Source organism: Paramormyrops kingsleyae, chromosome 20 (assembly GCF_048594095.1).
Source record: "Paramormyrops kingsleyae isolate MSU_618 chromosome 20, PKINGS_0.4, whole genome shotgun sequence".
In the NCBI taxonomy this organism is placed as follows: Eukaryota; Metazoa; Chordata; class Actinopteri; order Osteoglossiformes; family Mormyridae; genus Paramormyrops; species Paramormyrops kingsleyae.
Genome location: NC_132816.1, coordinates 15,164,755 through 15,178,762, shown reverse-complemented (window position 1 = coordinate 15,178,762; position 14,008 = coordinate 15,164,755). Strand labels below are relative to the sequence as shown.

General features: G+C 46.8%; 1 protein-coding gene across 2 annotated transcripts in view; it reads right to left on the bottom strand.

Annotated features, from left to right (window-relative positions):
* LOC111853646 (protein bicaudal C homolog 1) overlaps nucleotides 1-14,008 on the bottom strand; it is a 63,850-nt gene continuing 49,842 nt past the window's right edge. For both annotated transcript variants that reach the window (XM_023830789.2, XM_072703893.1), the window contains exons 10-21: nucleotides 12,304-12,502; nucleotides 11,732-11,899; nucleotides 11,341-11,528; nucleotides 9,928-10,069; nucleotides 9,370-9,529; nucleotides 7,674-7,830; nucleotides 6,830-6,869; nucleotides 6,156-6,310; nucleotides 5,683-5,836; nucleotides 4,823-4,983; nucleotides 4,123-4,222; nucleotides 1-2,631 (exon numbers count right to left, since the gene is read on the bottom strand). In XM_023830789.2, coding sequence (XP_023686557.1) covers nucleotides 2,501-2,631; nucleotides 4,123-4,222; nucleotides 4,823-4,983; nucleotides 5,683-5,836; nucleotides 6,156-6,310; nucleotides 6,830-6,869; nucleotides 7,674-7,830; nucleotides 9,370-9,529; nucleotides 9,928-10,069; nucleotides 11,341-11,528; nucleotides 11,732-11,899; nucleotides 12,304-12,502 — 1,755 coding nt within the window. In that variant the 3' untranslated portion in view covers nucleotides 1-2,500. The remainder of the gene's footprint in view (nucleotides 2,632-4,122; nucleotides 4,223-4,822; nucleotides 4,984-5,682; nucleotides 5,837-6,155; nucleotides 6,311-6,829; nucleotides 6,870-7,673; nucleotides 7,831-9,369; nucleotides 9,530-9,927; nucleotides 10,070-11,340; nucleotides 11,529-11,731; nucleotides 11,900-12,303; nucleotides 12,503-14,008) is intronic.

The following is a 14,008-nucleotide window of genomic DNA, read 5'->3' as shown; positions in this document are numbered from 1 at the left end:
TAGTGTTTACATATATTTATTATTTTGTAACAAGGCCTCCGATTGGTATAGAATGCATTAAACAGATTTTTGCTTATTACACAAAATGTCGTCTTCATTTTAAAAGCACAGACACCACAAAATACAGCTTTTTTTCTGTGTTACATATACAGATATCTTTTAAAAAATCATCCATAAGGCACTGGCCAGCTAATGCTTGCTTTGCTACTGATTCCGACACTTTATTGTGCATAATCAATTTTCAAAGGCAATAATGAGAAGTAACGTTGCCATATTCCATTTAGTCAACATAGGAATTTGTCATTTCCAGTGTTTCCTTTTCTACAGCCCTGTACTGTACCTCAACCTGTCCCTTTGTGAACAGGAAGTCCTTTGTCGGTTGCATCTAACCTGCTGACAATACTGCTAGGCGTGACAAAAGGCCATGTCTAAAAAAAGACTTAAAAGTTTTTTCTTTTCCTCTCTTTCTTCTTCCTGGGAATCATGAAGCGTACGAAAGAAATCACAGCTCCCCCGTTCATAAACGGTGGAACGTGGACAATTTTCGTACTCGATAGACCATTTTAAAGGTCGAACAAAAGCTGCGGAAATGCCGCAGGAGAAAAGTATTAATGAATTTTGGAGTCGATGTTCCCAAGACATGTAAATGTATCTTATTGTAGACTTTTACATTAAATTGCGTGGTACGGTTGCATTTATTTTTTTGCATAGTCCATTGATGTGTCCTGGGCCCCACACACCGTGGGGAGGATCTGTTGCAACTGGTTTTATTTATGACGCTGTCCGATGCCCTTCATCACAAACAACAAATATAAAACGGGAGTACCAGCAAAGACCACTTATGAGAGAAAAATCGGACCATTTACGGCAGACTATCTGTCCTTTCAAACTGAATAACAAAACTAGAAAAAAAAAATAATGCTAATATGTCATTCTTCCTTTGTTGTGCAATTATTACAAAACTGTACGTACCTCTTACACAAAAAGGACAAATTCAACATTTTAATAATATACACATGGTTATACTACATGTACAGGAATATTGCATATGCTAGTAGCAAGTATCAGTTCTTGAATAGTTTACATAAAACTAAAAATGTAACCCCTTTTTGACTGCAACAAAGTTTACTTTTCCTCTGATGTCTGCCTCTGAGAAAGCTACAATTATCAAAAATACACACTCCGTGGCCTTCAACTGGAAAATAGCCCGTTAGTATTTTTCACAGTTTAATATCAACATCCTTCGTAAATGTATCAGTTGTAAATTTGTTTAGTTTCTTTCCCCGGGGAGAAGCACATGGTGCTTTTTCAGTCGATCTGCATGCGTCGCGTTTAACCGGCGCACTGAGCTTGTGGCTCTCTGGGGGGCACTGTTAAACGCAGTTTTCACACTCAGCTGGAAGACTGTGTCATGGGAAAAAAAAGTAACACAAAAAAAACCCAACAACGAGGCGAAGAGGTTTGCACAACACAAGGCAACGAAAACCCTTCAGGAGAAAAACTTTTGGCCCTATTTTATTTTCCCCCAGGAAACAGAATTCCAGTCCATCTACGTAAACCACAAAAGAAGTGTGTGTGTGTGTGTGTGTGTGTGTGAGTCAGAGGGCTGCAGTAATGCTGGTCAGACCCCAGAAACAGGGGATGAGTCAGGGTGTGGGTCACACCCCCCCCCCCCCCTTCAAAATCCAGCACTTTACTGGATTTTAAGAAATCTGCCTGCTGCAATTATTAAAGGACACAAGTGGAACCAAAAGAATGAAAACATTAATAAAAATGAACGGAGGTTACACTGAGGTTAAAAAAATAGGGAGAAAATAAGATTAGGCTTTTAAAATTATACATGGAGAGCATACGATGCAGCACACGTGACGTAAGCGAAGGACCAAACATCGGGGCAGTTCCACGAACCACGGGAAACAATTCGCTCATATAATCATGTCCCTGCTCACCTGGTCGTGATGCTGCTTCACCCCACTCATCATCATCATCATCTTCATCTTCACCTTTTAACCACACAATGTGCTTACATTTTGGCTTGGTACCCAAGTAAGTGCTGAATGTATACATGTACATAGGTATGCAGATTACAAAAATATGCATCCACAGGCAAAAGAATATAGCATTCTTAAAGTGCACAGGAATGATACGACAACAAACTAAGATTACACATAAATAGTATCAAAAAGATTTTTCACTAAGCAATCTGCCTATTCCTTCAAAGATACGACAGTGCATGGATTCTTTTATTCCTTCACAACAGCTGAAGCTTCTGTAGACGAGGGACAGTCTCAGACAGGGTACCATGGTCTTTTTTCATGAATGACAGGCTTAGGCGCTGCCACTTTTCTGTTTGGCACTTTTGGCTTTGGTCCACGTGTTCCTGACTCTGAGCGAGTGGTTTCTGATACAGGCAGGGGTTGTCCTCGGGGGGCCTCAGGAGGAGAAGGACCTCTGCATCCTTCCTTCCACCCTCCCTACACCCCGTTCCCCGCCCGGGGACCTACCACCGGCCGCTCACGCTGGCAATGTCCGAGTGGTACTGGCGAGGCAGACGCCCGCTGGCTCCGCCCTCCAGGAAGGAGGAACGGATGTTTGGCGGCTCGAAAAGTTTTCTTCTGTTCTTATTCAGTTCTAAAAAATAAAAAATAAGACAGCAATTTTTTAATAATCTTATCTCCCTCATAGCTTTACCATGAATTCTTAAACAGCAAGATATCGGATGTTTATCAATATGCATACTAGACCATTCTTGTATTCTCGCCTACTTGTTTGTCGTCATCTTCCATTGCCAGTACTCAAGAACAGAAGTACAGAGGACAGTAAAAAAAAATAAAAAATCCCGAATGTCTTTCTTGCGCAGGCCAAAATATCAAGGCTGCACCGGTTGCATCTTCGCCAGCGAGAACAATCCCATGATTCATTTCATCCCAAGTTCGTTCTTGGGATGCAAGTTAGCAAGAACGCTCTTGCCAAGAACATATGTTCCTTGTGTTCTTGCTATTGATAAACTCCCATATAGTCTTGTCTCGGTCTTCTATAACCCCAGTTCTAAGTTTGTTGACATCACTGAGCACCTTTGCTTGACAACTGACAGACGTTCCAAAGGAATTTCTCGGAAGCTACTGATGAGCCATCCATCAGTGAGCATAAGTGACTGTGGGCAAGTGGAACAAAATGAACTGGAAACTCAATGCGCAGCCCGCTAAAAACCATGAGAAAATGTATTATAATCCCTCCAGTATTAATCACAGGATGTCTATATCTTTCTTCTGGCAGGTCTTAAGCATGAGCTTCAAGCCTTGCCAGAATAAATACGATATGAGATTCTATTAGACTTTTAAAGGGGTTTGCATTTGAGAAGGGCAGTCCTGTGTTTATTAAAGTCTACTTTTTGGAAAAAGTACAGAAAGCAGATTTGAATTAAGCGGGGTGGACATTTCTGTGTGTTTTTATGAAGACGGTGGGGTGGGGGATGGTATTCCGATTTTGGAGGTCCAGATTCCATCTGTAGAGATTACAGGAGATAAGTGTGCTACAGGAATAAACATGTGGTCTCATCCGTTTCCGGCATGCAGAAAACTGCCCTTAAACCCCATGGTGTCTGCAGAGTGCAGTGCATGCGGAACATTTGTTCGCCGAAAATGCAAACAGAGACCAGTAGCACACTTAAAACAACACACACACACACACACACACACACACAAAAATGAGACCCGAGTTAACCTGCAAGCGTAGTTTCTGAATTCCCAAAGATGCTGGTTAGAGAGCTATGTAGATTTGCGTAAATGATTCTGGAGGGAGCACAGCGGACAGAAGCTTTTAAAAGGTGCTTGTGAACTCGACGTCTATTCGGTCACGCGATGGAGCTATGGCAAACAGCTCTGTGCGGTGAAAAACCATGGAAACTGCAGGAGCTTACATTGCTGGATGAGGATCAGGAAGCACAACCCACGACAAGGACAGTCAGGCACCCTATTCCACCATAGGATGATGACAGCTTAAGCTGTTTTCATACTGGCTCACTTCTTGTCTGGCAGTAGCAGAGTATCATGTGACCCAGATCAGCCAACATCAAAGACAGCAGGGTAGGCTAAGTGACTGGGATAGCTGGGAGGGAGTCACCTGAGATGGCCAAGAGCATCTTCCTCCGGGCTCCGAATGTAGTAATGCCAAGCTCCTTCAGGTCCTGGTCCGTCAAGGTGAGGAACGTCTGCAGGTCAATCTGCACCAAAAATGAATTTCCTTTGATAAAAGAGCATCAATTGAAAAGAACACCGTGGTGTGCAAAAGATGGAGGACGTTGCTTGCTATATCAGGGCTCTTCAAATCTGGTCATCAATTCCAAATCCAGGCCTTGTTTTCAGCTCTCCCAGGAAGTTAAATAATTACTAATTCTGATTGGCCACAGTGGCTTCACACCTGGCTCATGGATAAAAGTAGTCTGGAAAATCAACAGTGCTCAGCCCTGAGGACCCTGATTTGAATAGCCCTGAAATATGGCATATATATCATGGTATGCAAGACAGGTTTAAATTAGGATCAGACGTTAAGAGGTTAACTCATCTCTAGAGTTCATACTGTGGAAATATCTTCAGTAAACATAACTGAGACATATGGTGACCGAAAGTGTTGCCTTTCTCACAGTTCATTATTTTAAAGCATAAATATACTTTTTAATAAATGATACCATCAGGTAGCACCATTTGTTGGGATAACAGATGAGAATCTTGCTGATGTGAACGACATTATAAAGGTTCCATATGGCAGGGAGACTCTGTGCTCCTTATACAGTATGATTCCATCCACCCTGGTGACAATATACCTCCTGCTGCTGGAAAACGTCAGTGTACTTCCCCAATCCCAGCTTGCTGAACAGTTCGGGGAGGTCCGAGCCTTTGAAGGAGATGTTGAGGTTGCACCCGTTGCTGCCCGTCATCGATGATATACAGTCCATGTAGTTACTGCTGCTTAGATAGTGCTCCACTGTAAGGCAAAATAGTCGAGTACAGAGTTGGATTTACGACTGTGGTATTTCAGACCTCCTCCACCCGCACGGACTGAGGTATCGGCTCGCCAGACTTTCATCCTCCTCCAGCTCGGTCTGCTGACTGCAGCAGTCTCAGCACCGCCTGCAGTTCCACCCAGAGAGAGCTAACTTCACATGCAGAGTTTTTATTAAGAGACCACTGCAGGATCATTTCTGCATTATAATACTGGGTCTCGAAAAGGTCGATCAGCCAAAACCTACTGACGTTGTTTCTTTTATGGCTCAGAGGTGAATTAATAAAAAAAATGTTTCCAGTTAAAAGCAAGCAGACATAATGAGGCCCCCTGGGTCCACGAAAAACCTGGCAATTCAGTTCAGAAATGACGGTACCAGTGGGTGGGAGGGGCCTGTCTCAGCTGATGCCGATAAGCAGACAGGCAGACAGTGATGGGCAGGCTGGCAGACAGACGGGCAGGCGGGCAAAGGAGATATAAGAGAGAGAGAGATAAGACAGGGAGGCAGTCAAGGAGACGGGCAAGGAGACGCTTAGGGAGGTAGACAGAGGACACGCCGGGAGTGACATCAGCAGCCCGACACCCAGACAGATATGATGAAAGCAGGGCGACATTTACACAGACGGCAAGCAGAGAAACTGGCAGGCAACAAGGGGGGGAGGGAGGCGGGAGAGGAGGAACCTGATTTATTTTGCTTCCTCTTGGGACTGATGGCTGGAGAGAACTCTGGAGGACCGGGAAGACCTCCGCCGTTCCTCTCCCTCCAGTTGTCCGAGTCGCTGCCGCTGCAGATGCCCTCGCGGCTGTTGGACCGGGACAGGGACAGAGGGGAACCCTAGAATAATGAAGAACACCTTGACAAAGTGGTCTGGGGGCAGCCCGCGTATAACAGAGGCTCGGTGTAAAATCCGCAGAACGTTGGTCAGTGTGCAAATTAACATTTAAGGACCTGCTGAAGGCTCTCATTCTGCTGTCATTTGATTACACTTCACACATCATACAATGTTGTACCTTTAAACGAAATGTATTCCCTTTAATTGGTTGCATAAATAAAATAAACACATATCAGGGGTAAAGTGCAAAATGTCACGCTACGCAAAATGCACCAGATAAACACAAGTAACAGCCAAAGCTGGCCACGCTTGGCGGTTAACCTCGTAGGTGGTAGACATGGTCGGCTTGTAGGCCACGTGGTTGGCTCGCCGGAGCTCTTTGATGGTCTCGGCCGGCATGGATTTCGAGAAGCCAAGTCCGCTCCACGTGTTGGTGGGCGTCCGGACCTCGGTCACCACCGGCTTCTTTAGCATGGCTGAAAAGAACGCAACCATCCAATCAGAGTAAGCCAGACATAAAATCGCAGATGCATAGTAACACGATCCGAGCCCTTGGCAAGTACAGCCTGCCAATAGTGCCTAGTAAGCAAGTCTGTCCCGGCATCTCATGCTGCACCTTTGATCTGGGTTGTCTAATAATAGGTTTTCATCAGCAAGCTCATTGGCTGAGTCAGGCAGTGAGAAAGTTAGAAGCCACAACAAGTAAGTAGTTAGGAAATCTTTTATTATAGGCTTGATGTTTACTGTAAATCAGAAATAGAGAGATAATGACATACCAAAGCAAGCCAAGCAAGATTTTCTCCTTTCGGACAGTAGTATTGCCCCATTCGTAGCCAACATAGTAAACTAAACACACTGGATATCATCATTTGTTACCATTCCTGTTAGCCGTTTAAATATTTTAATAAAGTGGCAGAAAAATTCCTCTTAGAATGTTGACATGAACTGAATTCGAAGTGCAGGGTGAATTGTGATATTGCGAAATCTCCTCCTACCTTTTGTTGCCAACAGCTTTTTCTGTTCATAATCAAATGCCTGGAAAAAAAAAGAAAGCGAGATGTTTCCGCAATACAAAGGGCCTGGTCTTTGAGATCAGCAACAGCTTCTTGCTTCCAGCACCGAGCGATTCAGACTAAACCTTATCTCTGTCACGTCCAATTCTGTCAGTTTTTTTTTTTTTATTCATCCCTTGGTGACGTTTTGGTCTGTAAAAGCTCAAAGCGTGAACAGCGCGTGTTGCTCAAAACGGCTGGGAATGAAGTCATGAGAAAAACAGCTGAAATATGTAAGAGTGGCCCTCTGGAGGAGGCCATTCGGAGACAGGATGTTCCTCGCACACAATCCTGCATTTCTGTGTTCGTTGGTCATCGTTCATTGACACTCACTTCATTCCAACAAATGATTGGTCACCACAGACCAAAAAAAAACCTTACAAACAGATTATAAACCAATAACAACAAATTCCTAAATCTTTAGTTTCTGGGGGGGAGAAAATAAAAAAACAACGAATAAAATGATTTGTTGGTAACATCCCTCATGTCCATTGTTCATGTTACAGTTATGGAGGGACATATTCTGTCGGCATTAACATAAAAAAAAAAATCAGATGCAGAAGCTCCTTAGCAGCCTTTCACAGCACACGATGGATTGATGTATTTCAGATCAGACCACCTATAACCTAAAGTCAGGCTTTCTCGTCATATGTTACACTAGTGGGAACCAAGACTCACTGCAGTCCAACGAAGGACTTCCATTAATTTTCTAACGCTCCCGTGGATTAAGTGAGTTTCTTCTGCATACATGAGTTTCTTCAATGGAGACCTGGTTTACGGGAAGTACCTGCATGTTAGCGAAGGAGGTTTGCGGTGCCAAGCGAATCCTCTCGGAGTTCTGCTGGGCCGCCCTCTCGGCCGCCCGCTCGCTGCCGGGGGCCCGTTTGTCCGCCACGGGGCCCTCGGAGGCACTCGAGTCTGAATCTGAGAGCAGGCAATCTGAGCTGGTGGAAGAAAGAGACGTTAGCGCTTTGAGTGGGAACCCATGCTACACTGAATGTTAGCGGCCTGCTTTATGTAGCCTTACGGCCACATGCCGTCTTATATGCCATCCAGGAACAAACTGTAACCCCTTAAAATATCTTTTTCAGAGCTTCTTCAACCAAAACAGCAAAGCTAAGAGTCCTTCATGCTAATGCGCCTCATGTTTGTTTCCATCCCAGGAAAGCTACAATGTAGCAGTACGCCGTCTGCCTCTTTGCTGGAAAATATAAAGAAGTGAGTAGTGAACTTTCCAGACCTCTTACTGGAAACTGCCACAAAAGCCCATACTGGAACCAGCGAGGTAAGGAAAAGCAGTGTCAGTGCTGAGCTCATGTCCAACCTGGAACACGCTGGCCTGACAGCACCACACCCAGGTTCTCAGAGATCCTTCTAACGTTCCCTCAGATCTGACAGCAAGTCTCTGAACTGGGTAAACAAATCACACCCATAAAGGCCCTAACTCACAGTCCTGATGCCTTCTGACACTGTCGGCAACATTCCATACATTTGCTGTATGTGTACAAATTCAAATAATATTATTGTACCAAGAGATCAACAAAAAGTGAAACAGATAAGTAGAACTACCTCCACAAGAAGAGAGAGGATGGACATTATGCCTCTGGTTTTTATTATCTGATGAACGGGCAGCATAATGTGGAAATGGCTGCAAGGCTGACTGATGTTAATAAACGCCTGTTTGTTCAGCCGGGTGTTTACCGGCACGGTTCATGCCAAACGGACTGCTCAGTGGCAGGAAGGGCAGTATAGAGTATTGTGATGAGAGGCACAGATCAGTAATCAGCTTCAGCTGGGATTGCTGAGCAGGCAGATGCATCATGGGAAAATACACTGCTGTGGGGGGGGGGGAAGAGCTACAGATGCAAGGCAGGGAATAACCCAGGATGGGCGCCAACCCGTCGCAGTGTACGCTCGCACATGCACACCTACGGGCAGTTAGGTAACTCCAGTTAATCTCTACATGTTTTTGGAGGGGAATCCGGAGTACCCGGAGGAATTCTCATCACGACATGCGGGTACTTACTGCAAATGTTTAAGTAAGACAAGATTCTGACTGCAATTTAACAAAACTATGTTTTCATGGATATTTGCATATTAATTAGCTATTAAATATGCTGTTCATTTAATAACTGTTACCAGCCTAATGATGATTCAGACGGATTTATACAGGATAAACACTGTCGGTTAAACACTGAGAACCTGTTGAGGCAGCTAGCAGCTCATACATTTTTAATGGGCCTTTTGCTTGTCATATTTGCTCGTCCGATTGGTGTAATTAAGAAATGCATGGTTTGAACAAAGGTCAGCTAGTTTTGGCAGAAGCAGCATCGGAAAACCCTGGGATATTGGTCTTAATTATAATAATGTGACCTGATTGGAACACACTGCTCTAGACAAAAGCATCTGCTAAATAAAACTAGCGTAAACATAAACATCTAGCTCATTGGTGGTGGGCCTGACGTGGCCTTGGGGAGACGTACTGAAGGTGGGAGTTCTTGGTGCCTTGCAGGAGCTCCACGGCTTGCCGCTTGCCGGCAGACGCCGTCTTGCAGGACGACAGCATTTGCTTGAGATCACTGCTGTTGGCAGAGTGGGAGGGGCTCCTCGGCATGCCCACCTCCACGAACGCGTCATTGGACCCTGGAACGCAAAGCGGGCATGGCCGTTTCAGCTGGTTTCTGGCCGTGTAGATAATTCTAACAGCAGACCACGGGAAGTCAGAAGAGCCGGGCAGGGCAGGACTCTCGCCTCAGCGGGAAAGAATTTAGCGTAAGCCGTCTTGGCTAGCCAGCCTGTTCTCCGGGTATCACGTTTGATTAACTCCTCGCCTGAACATCTGACGATCTCACACTGGTGGAGCCAAGTCAAACAAGCAGCACACGGCGGGATGGAATGACGGAGCTGAGCCGTGTCTGACTGATCATCTCACTCAACCGGCAAAGCATTAAACAACAGCCACACCCAACCCAAGAGAGATCATTTATAAACATTAGGACATTCAGACAGACCTTTGGAGACAATCTTTTATGGGCCTGTACCTTCATCTGGGCTGGACTTGCTTGAGAGAGACTCGCCGGGACAATGGCCACCAGTGTCCTTTACGGAATCTCCATGCTTGGCGCTCAGCACCTTCTCGGCCAGCGACGAGGCCGACATGCGGCTGTAGACCGAGCTGGGGAGCTGCACGCACATGCGGGCGGGTGGGAGGGAGGGAGACCGACAGAGACGGGTTAATGCAGCAACGAGCCGTTGGATGCATCGCAAAACACAGCCAGGATTCTGGGCTCCCCCCCCCCCTCTTGTTTTTCCAAGCTCTTGAGACAAAGACGAGAGTCAGATGATCGTGACCTCAAGCAAAATAACAGCACGCAAAAAAGCGGGCTTTTCTCCCCCCAAATCCTTCAAGAGAAAATTCACGCCTAAAACACTCCCAGGCTGGTGAGCTGATTCCTTTTGTGGCCACTCTGAGCATTGCAAAGTTTATATAACCAAGACTAAACCATCGTAACAGGTATGCCGAGGTGGGGGGGGGGGGGGGGGGTGGGAGTGGGGGCTCCCTGGAGACTCGAGGACTGAGAGTCATTAAAGGAGTAGCAGCACAACACAGCATTACGATGAAAGGTGTAATGAGGAACAGGCAGTGATCAGCCTAACCTGACTCACATTGACTTTATTACTTTACCTTGTTATTCATGTTTAAGGGAAAGTTTGGCGGCACTACAAGATGCTGGGAGCAGCTATTGCAGGACATGGCTAATCCATGTCCTGTTTATTGTCATATCCACTATGTTATACGCGTGTACTTATAGAGACATTGTGTGTTACTCCAGCTATGATCTCACTTAGGTCCACTGTGATCAGACTTCGGCTCAATGTGAGGCAGCTTAGCTCCTCTGTGATCAAGCTTTGGCCCAGTCTGAACTGGATTAACCCCGTAATGACCTGGTTTATCAACAATATTATCAGATTTAGCCGCACTACCATCAGACTTAGGCCTGCTGCACGACGGTTTAACCAGACTAGTGGACTTAGACCCACTGTGAGATTGATTAGACTTGCTATGGTTGGACTTAGACCCACTGTGGTTGGACTTATGTCCACTGGAACCTGGTTTAAACCTGCTATGGTTGATGTATGCTGACTGAGATGGTTTAGACTCACTGTGGTTGGACTTATGTCCACTGGAACCTGGTTTAGCATTTACAGCCACTAAGACCTGGTTTAACCCCACTGTGAGCTGACTTTAGCCCAGCTGTAGGCTTGAGGGCTTTTCCTTTTCTGTGAGTAGCTGGTGACTGCCAGTTTTCCTCTTTTCGAAAAAAAAAAACCAACATTGGCCTGAAATCAGGGCACTTATGTTAATAACGCTTGGATGCAGTACAATAGAGAAACCAATAAGAGCAGCAGCAATACATCAGCCTTGCAGCACGTCGAAAGAGACGCACGGGCACCTTCACGTGACCGTTGAGGGAGGAGGCCGTCTTGCCGCAGTCCGTGACCCCGTTGACCTTCGCATCTATGGGGGCCAGCCCCGGGGGTGGAGACGGGGTGCTGTGGGCGTAGCCCTGAACCCCGGACAGGAGGATGCTTGTGAGGGTGGCTTGCGTTGCTGGGTGAATCATCAGCGGCGACGAGAATCCTGAGACAAACACAGGACCTGTCAGAGTATGTCTAGAGAACCGAACGAGCTCCAAAAATGTGCCCCGAGCATGTGACCTGCGCCGTGCGTCTTTACTGGCCGTTTGACTCTCGCTTCCTGTTCCTGTGTCACTCTCGACTACGCTCTCGTTACTGCGCACACGCATTTCCACGAGACCCCAGACCCCGTGACGGCGTTCTCACCCGGAGCGCTAGACGGGCTGGTGAGTGAGCTGGGCCACAAAACCGGGCTGGCGGTGGGGCCTCCGATGCTGGGGGGCTGCAAGGGGCTCACCGAGCTGTTCAGGGCGTTCAGCAGCGTGTTGGGGGCGGAGCTGCCGCTCAGGGAGGCGGCCGCAGGGCCTAGAAGACCTTAACACACATGCCGATGTCGTCTTAACCCCCGAAAACATTACGTACCACTACCAGCTCCAAGCTTTTCACTTCATATATTCACACAGATACAAAAAAATAAAAAATTCAATTCTGGATTGCGGGCAGCAAATGCACATTTAAATCTAAAAATATGGCCCGGATTGCTTTGGCGCAGCAGGCTGCAATCTGGAAGAGGCCACCGCAGTTACTGGGGGCTAGCACACGTATCGCCCAGGGGGCAGCGGGTTCACGGGGATCAGAGCCACGTGCTTTAGCCGGGCTTAAGCTGTCGCATCTCAAACACAGTGCTTGTTAAACACTGACGGAGACGCGAGGCTGGAGTCTACAGCCAGTCGCCTGGCAGAGCAGCTGAGCCGCAGGGTCACGGTCATCCTTCTCACCCAGACCGCTGAGCCCCAGACCCGCTGAGGCCAGAATGTCGAGGCCCACAGGGCAGATGATTGCAGGGGGACTCCCGGCCCCGCAGCCGCCACCTCCGCCAGGGAGAGCAGACACGCCGTTGTTCTCCAGACCCAGCAGGAACTTCCTGGCCTCGTACATACTCAGGGCATTCCTCTCCACGCTCTTCACGATCACAGACTGGGTCACCATGTGAAAGACACAGAAACGGCAGGTTAGTCATCCTACCAGCTCTACAGGGACTGTATACGATTTTGCAGGATAGGACTCAGTGCCCGTGATTGGAAGGTCATGGTCCGGAGACGACACAGTGATGTCACCATTAGGTCCTCGAGCAAGGCTCTTAGTCTCGATTGCTCCAGGGAGCTGGATACTGGTTAGCCCTGCTGTCTGAGTGCTCTCACCTGTATACGTGTCTGTGTTTCTCATGGGGAGCAAGAGGGACTATGTGAAAAGTACCCAATTTCCCCATAAGGATGAATAAGATATAAATATGCTTTCAACTGCTGAGTGACTCAGGTTTTGTTTCAAAGTGGACCCATTATTGAGTATTATTTTTTACTGGATACTGTTTGAGTACTTAAGTGCTTTTTGTAACTTTTTCCTCTGCCTACCTCGACTTACACCAGGGGTGCCCATCTCCAGTCCTGGGGGGCCAGAGGCCTGCACATTTTCTGGTTTCCCCTCATTTAACACACCTGATTCAACTCCTCACTAACTACCACACAGCTCTTGAGCTGAATCAGTTATGGTGGAAGAGGGGAAGAGCTAAGCTACACAGGGCTCCGGCCCCCCAGGACTGGAGTTGGGCACACCTGACTTAGACCTTTAGAACAGGGTTCCCCAATTTCAGTCCTGGAGGGCCAGTCTGTGACACAGTTTGCAGATTTCCCAGCTCACACACCTACTAAATCTGGCAATTGGCTGATGAGCTGAATAAGGTGCATCTGAGCAGGGAAATCTACAAACTGTGAAGCAGACTGGCCCTCCAGGACCGGAACTGAGAAACCCTGCGTTACAACAATCAGTATTTCGGAAACTACACTAAAAGGGCCATTTGCAAGGGCAGCATTGCGGGAGGCTCCCTAAGGGAGACCACAGGAGAACAGCGCCCCCCTCTGACCAAGCCCCAATGTAGTAACAGAGCCGGTGCTCTCGGGCATCGCACAGCTGCGTGGGACAGTCTTTCGGGATCAAGGTAGGGAAAGGTACTGACTGCCAAACAAAGCACAGATGCACACCCCCGACTCAACACCGCTAACCGCTATAAATACCTGCAGGGCATCTGTGAGGAACAGAAGCGTAATGAAATGCAAATGTTTGACCTTAAAAGGTGATCTTCATCATCTGAATCGCAAAGGGATCATGAATCCAGTTCAGATAAGAGTAAAGGAGATAATCAACATTTGCAACATGGATTCTTTTCACGTAAAAATGTACGAAATAGATAAGGTATGGTATGCCTTCTAGCTTATCTCTAGATGATTCTCTAAATGACTAAATTATGTCAATAAAGTATGTAAAATATTTTTATTATGCTCCTCAGTTTCCTGGATGTCCTTGCACAAATAGGGCAGTTTTCATTGCCGCTCTCATGTTCAGTGAGGTTAAGTATCTCGTATAACGTCATATAACGTCATAACGTCTAACTGGCAACTGCCGCGTCAGGCTCGCGGGATTAGTGCA